Source organism: Atta cephalotes (assembly GCF_000143395.1).
Source record: "Atta cephalotes unplaced genomic scaffold scaffold00019, whole genome shotgun sequence".
NCBI lineage: Eukaryota > Metazoa > Arthropoda > Insecta > Hymenoptera > Formicidae > Atta > Atta cephalotes.
This window is the reverse complement of record NW_012130083.1, coordinates 4399535-4405817: the sequence shown is the minus strand read 5'-3', so window position 1 is coordinate 4405817 and position 6283 is coordinate 4399535. Positions and strand designations below refer to the sequence as shown.

At 39.6% G+C, this 6283-nt stretch overlaps 1 protein-coding gene across 1 annotated transcript in view; it reads left to right on the top strand.

Moving 5' to 3' along the window:
- Window positions 1–2917: 2917 nt before the first annotated feature.
- Window positions 2918–6283, top strand: part of LOC105619187 (protein groucho-1-like) — a 21741-nt gene continuing 18375 nt past the window's right edge. Inside the window, 3 exon segments of the mRNA XM_012200714.1 lie at window positions 2918–2950; window positions 4904–5001; window positions 5112–5148. Of these exon segments, the coding sequence (XP_012056104.1) occupies window positions 2918–2950; window positions 4904–5001; window positions 5112–5148 (168 nt within the window).

The following is a 6283-nucleotide window of genomic DNA, read 5'->3' as shown; positions in this document are numbered from 1 at the left end:
TAAATTTATAAATTTATAAAATTTTAATTAATGATAAAAATATCAATAATAAGTGTTGTTAGGAATCGGTGCGATAAACAATGTGTAATCATCTTCGTACAAATTATTTTAATATATCATAATTAAACTTCATTCATCAACCGTACATTTCGACTTTAATTCGAACCATTCTTAATTAATGATCAAAAATTTTTCAATCTCAAAAAGAATACAAAAAATATTCTTAATTAAGTAAGTAGATAGCTACAGTACTCTATGCATCTTAAAAACCTTGTTTTAGAAAAGGAAAATAAAAAGAATTGTCTAAAAAAATCTTAAAGTTAATTATTTTTACAAAAAAGTTAATTATTTTTTCTTCTATCTCATAAGAATATGGAAATAATGTAAATTTAAATTTATATTTACTATTAAAAAATATAACTATAAAAATAAAATTTGTTTGAGATGTTTTGAGTACTCCACTTACCTACTTAAAAGTTAAAAGAGTATACGGCTGGTAACCCTATATAACCGCGACCAAAAGATCGAATGACTTGGCGTCGTCATCATCATCAACATACACTGCACCGACGCTTTCGATCCCTGGAGACGATTAGTATCATGACTCGTCACCGTCGCTGTCGTCGTTACCGTTGCCCTCGTCGCCGCCATCCTTGTCGTGATGCTCTGATGCTTGACCGAGTTGACACAGGCGGTGGTTATTGGCACTCTGCAGGGCCGCCAGGGCTGTTTACGTACAAGCTGTACAAATATTATTTCCGGGCAAACCGGCCCGTCGATCATTACGAAACCCCAGACGGAAAGTTTCAACGGATACTCCTTGTCCCGCTCTCCTACCTTCGTCTTGTATACACACATACACACTTGCATACATATGTACTCATATATTGGATTCTTTCGTGGTAACATTGAGCCCTTTAAACCGACAATCTTGCGTCTCCTGAAACGACTGTCCCATAGAAATTAAATCTATTGCCCAGATCGAATCGAGAACCTTCGATATCTTGGTATTTATAAAGATATACGGAGCTTACACTAATCTTTCCTAAACTAAGCCGATTATGCCTTCGCACTTCATAAAAGGGTGGATCTCGGAATATATTCTTTCTGAGGAGAAAAAAATCTCTATTCAAAATACGATAGAGAAATTATTATTTTCACAATTTGCGAATAATGAGATAGGTATTAAATCGCTGGATCATAATTCAGACCAGTACTGGATGCCATTTTTAATAAAAATTTTATTACATCGTGATAGGTGCACAGATAAGTGGATAAGCAGCTGCAATTTTCTCAACTGCTGGTGAACATCTTCCAAGAAGATGATGTAAGTCTCTGATGAGACTCATATCTCATTGAAGATCGTGTTTTGTGTAAAGAATGTAAAAAAAGAAAAAAAAATGCTTTAATATAGAAAAATCATCAAATCTGAAAAATATGCATGTAATCGTTGAACAGATTAATAAAAATCTATGCAAAAAGAAGATAGTTTTTAATATCTTCTGTCTATATTTTCATCTATTATATATACATTAATTTTTTTGTCATTTTTTTTTCATCTTTTATCTATTTTTATATGTTTTTCACTGAATCTGGCTTGTGTCTAGACGTGTAAAATTATCTCTTATCATAAAGTCTGTGATTAATTAGTTAAAGATTTTCGAACATGAAGATTTCTATCGTCGAAGCGATATAACGTCAATATCGAGTCTTCGTGAGAGTGTATTTAATTATTTAATTCGTCGCTAATCAATCTGAAAAAACGGTATCTCATTCGACTCGAGTGATTTGATTGTCGACGTCTTCCAATTTAAGATCTAGAGTCATCAGATCAGATATACCTAAGAATATTAAACGCTCGCCCGACTATTTAATCTCTCACCGTTCTCGCTGAATTTCTTTTTCAAAATGTTTTAAGATCAATGTAAAATATTAACACTGAGCGATTCTTAAGCGTAATTAGGCTGACGACGACGTAATGAATAAGAAACTTTTTAGTACGCGCGTTATAGACGACTTACTTTTAATTACTGTCGTTAATTCAACTATATATAATAAAATTCTAAATCACCGTTATATATTTCATAAACGTATTTAAACTCAACTCAATTTTAGGTTGCGTTTCGTTATTTGCTGCGAGTACTGAAAATCTATAGTTATATATATACAGTTGTTACAAAACTGGAAATCGGGAAATTTTGCAAAATTTTCTGAAAAATTAAAATTCTTGGCTTTAAAAAAGTTAATACATCACATCTACGTAGTTTTGAAATGCCAGCAACCTAACCTAACAATTAAATAAATAATGTTAGCAACGTTAATAGTAATTTACATTGCGATGTTAAATTTCAACAAAATATATAACAGTTTTCAAATCAGGACGAAATTAAAAAATTTCAAAATATTAGGGAAAATCACAAAATTTTGTTTAGAAATCAGGAAAACAATCAGGTTATGCAATTTTAGGATGAGGAATTTATGGCAGTTCTGATAGACCATAAATTTTCAAAATTCACGGTACGGGAGGCAATCTTAGAAAAACGCGTTAACATGAACTGTAATCGGTCGTAAAAGAAATCTTGACGGAAAGAGCACGAGAAAGAAACGGCGCGAGCGGAATCACGAAAGATTCCATGATTTTTTTTGTTTTCCTTCTGTGGAGGGTGGAAGAGATCGTTTTTGTCGCACGGGCCAACGCGTCGCGTTTTACTTCCGCCGCATGGAAAAAAAGAGGGAAAAAAAGTATTACGATCATGTGTGCAATGTGCGCGCACGTGACGCGCGACTTGACACGTGTAACTTCGGGCGAGCGAGCGCGCACGCGCGTTTATGCCTCGTGTACACTGTTCACAATAATGAGGAGTTTGCACAGACCGGGATCCCGACGTTCTTCAAACAGCGAGAGGCAAGGACAAACATGGCCCTATATGGATGGATGGACAAACACGACGTATGTGTTCGTACTCGCTCGTTCGTTCGTTCGCTTGCTCGTTCGTTCGCTCGTTCGTTCGTTCATGTCCACGTCGTCGGATCGGCGTTAAACCGACGCGAACGCGATGCCGTATACCTGTACCGCTACGAGAAATGCACGAACGAGGAATCCTCTTTGCCCTTCCCGCCACCGCCGCTACGGAAACTATCGACCATCACCCTCGCTCAACAAGCACCATAAGCGATATGCTGGCTAACATTTGCCGGGCTAAGCACACAAATACGATACAGTGCTGTTTGCCTGGCCGCCAGTGGTACTCGATCGCGCTTGCGATATTGCCGGAATCGACATCGGCACTGCTACTAACGATTTAATTCGTTTCACGATTGAGAAGATTTACGAACGACATATATGCATGATAAACCAAGCATTCTGTTCATTCAGCTTCGAATCGGAAGAGGACAGTTTAACAGATTTAACATAGGTTTTTCATTGTGTCTCTTTCTATTTTCAGTGAAAATGGAGATAACACAGAATCTCATTTAAATTGTCAATTTCCGACTTCATTCCTCACCACTGAAAAATAACTAGGAAAATAACTGGGCTTGATCTACGTGGTATATATGTTGTTGTTTATGAATTATTGAACGGAAATAATACGCTAGGCGTCACGAAGAGCGTCGGGATCATCCCTAGATTCTCGCGAAAGGAAAAGAGAAAGAGAAAGAGAGAGACGGCATGACGTGCAGCGTGCGGCATGTGCCATCCTGGTGCATCCTGGCGTGACGGCCAGGTCAGCTGGTCGGTGGTTTGCGAACTATCTCAATTTGCCTAAGCCGCAACCACGGCGACCACGAAAACCGCAACTTCCCTCGTCGTGGCCACCTTTGGACACCCGTCCCTTCCTTCTCTTCTATCCGCAATTCCTCTCTTCCTCTCGCCACGACCTCCATCCGACTATCCGTTTCCTCTCTGCCTGCCTATTCCTATACCTATCAACTTAACTCCTTTCTTCTCACGCTCGCCCGCGCCATTGTCGCCCGTCTCCTCCAATTTCGTTTTGAGAATTTAGCAAGTTTGGATCATACAACTGTCGACCAGTCGACCGTACTGGCGAAACGCGCGCATTGTGTTTTATTCTTCTCGAGAGGTCGAGCGACTTTGACCTCGCCGAGAACGACGACGCTTTGACACATCGCTCTTATTGTTTCGAGCCAAGTATTCATTCATTCAAGTTCAACGTATATCATTAGCTTAGACAGAGAGATTGTATAAGTGTTAACTCCACGTGGTGTCAACGAATATCAATGTTGCATCGTCATGTAATTTACGGATCCGAAGGACGTGACGTTCGCTTACAGAGGATATCGTTAACGATATAGTATATTTATGCGCGCGTACACCCTACGCGTGTTCATACGCGACACAGAACCCAGGCGGCCCATAGTTTCGGTTGTAGCGTGTAATCCTCGCGGACACCGCAAACATGTAATTAACACTTGCTCTCTCTCTGCGCGCGCGCAAGAGAGAGAGCTGCCGTTACAGCACAGCTCTCTCGAACCAGAGAGAGAGAGAGAGACGATAACCGACTATTGCCGGCCCGTACACATATACCTGGCTCCGTGTAATCGCGCGTGCACGTGCACGCGTTCTACTGTGTGCGCGTCTACCCATCAGTACCATCTACCATCAACCCTCCCCTCCTCGTATGCTCCAATCTACCACGGGCCTCGTATCACTTTCGCTTGTACGGCGCCACCCCTGCCCTTTCGCGGTCGAACAGCTGTACGGAGTTAATTATTCAGGACAGGAGGTAGAGATCTCGAAGGGGAGGGACAGGAATGAGGGAAGGTTCTGGCAATCGATCGATCCGTCGATATTTCTGGCACACGGATCGATTGATTCATATCGTACATAGGTACTGGAGAGACTATTGAGATAAAGTTTCTCACGTTTTTCTTTTATCTACAGGGCCCGCCGCAACCGAACCAGCCATTCAAGTTTACGGTTGCTGAATCCTGCGACAGGATCAAGGAGGAGTTCAACTTCCTGCAAGCACAATACCATTCGTAAGTATCGGCGGTCACGTGTTTTTTGCCGATAACGATATTGCCCTTAGGCTAAAGAAAAAGAAGTACTTCAGATTCGATTCAGGGTTGCCACAAAACTGACAAACCAGGAAAATTCAGTCAAGGAAAACGATCTGAGAAGAGTCAGTCAAATTTTGCAAAATTTTCTGGAAAATAAAATTCTTGACTTTAAAAAAAATTAATATGCTAGTTACGCAGTTTTGGAATACCAACTTGACAATTAAATGCAAGCAATGTCAGCAATATTAATAATAAATTACATTGCTATATTAAATTGCTATTTCAACAAAATTTGACAATTTCTAAATCAGGACAAAAAGACCCGAATCAAAATTTGACTCGTATTTTGAACCTTAACTTTAGATTTACATAGGTAGACTCTAAAGATTTATAATTAGGCCATGTAGACTCTAGATATTTATAATAGATTTTAATTTAATGAATTGAGCTCTTACGTTGAGTCTGCAGTTGTTGAAAAATTTCCTATTTTGAGGTTTAAAAAAAATTTTCTAAAGTTTTCTAGATTAAGTAATATTAAAAGAGGTCCTATTTGATTGTTCAAGTATCATAATAAGATTTATAATAAATTAAAATAAATTTAATTGAGTTTGAAAGAGATTCAAAGTAGAACCAAAAATTTCAACTCTATACAAAAAAATTTCAAATTATTATTAAAAGGAAGAGGGTGAAATCATCAGAAAGAGTCGTGGAATTTTATCCAGAAATCGGGGAAAAGTTACTGAATTTTGAAATGAGGAATTTGTGGTGACCCTACGATTGCGACGATCGATTCTTTCTTCTCCACCTTGTTTTCTTCTTACTTCTTTCATCTGATACGGAAATGCGCGCGTAAGGATTGCGGCGAGTCGTATCGCGCGCTTGCGGAGAGAAAAAAGGTCTGGGAACGGGCGCAGCTGCGCGCTGTTCGGAGTTCACGCTATATCCTGCAAGCGTAGTTCCACGACAGATACGTAATGGCAGCTCGCAAATATATACGAACTCGAGCTTCTCGAGTTTCACGAACGCCAGGGAAGACGGGCCTTGCATTTTTCAGCAGCGCGCGTGTACGCGGATCGAAACTTTTCTCGTTGTCCGACGGACGGACTTCTTCTTTTTCCTCACATTTTCTTCTTCCCTTCCTCCTCTCCTCTTTCTTTCGCTCGCCACGTACGAAGCATATTCTATTCGCGAAAAGAGAAAGAAAAGGAGAACGTAGTTTCCGCGTTTTCCCTCTCTCTCTCTCTCTCTCTCTCTCTCTCTC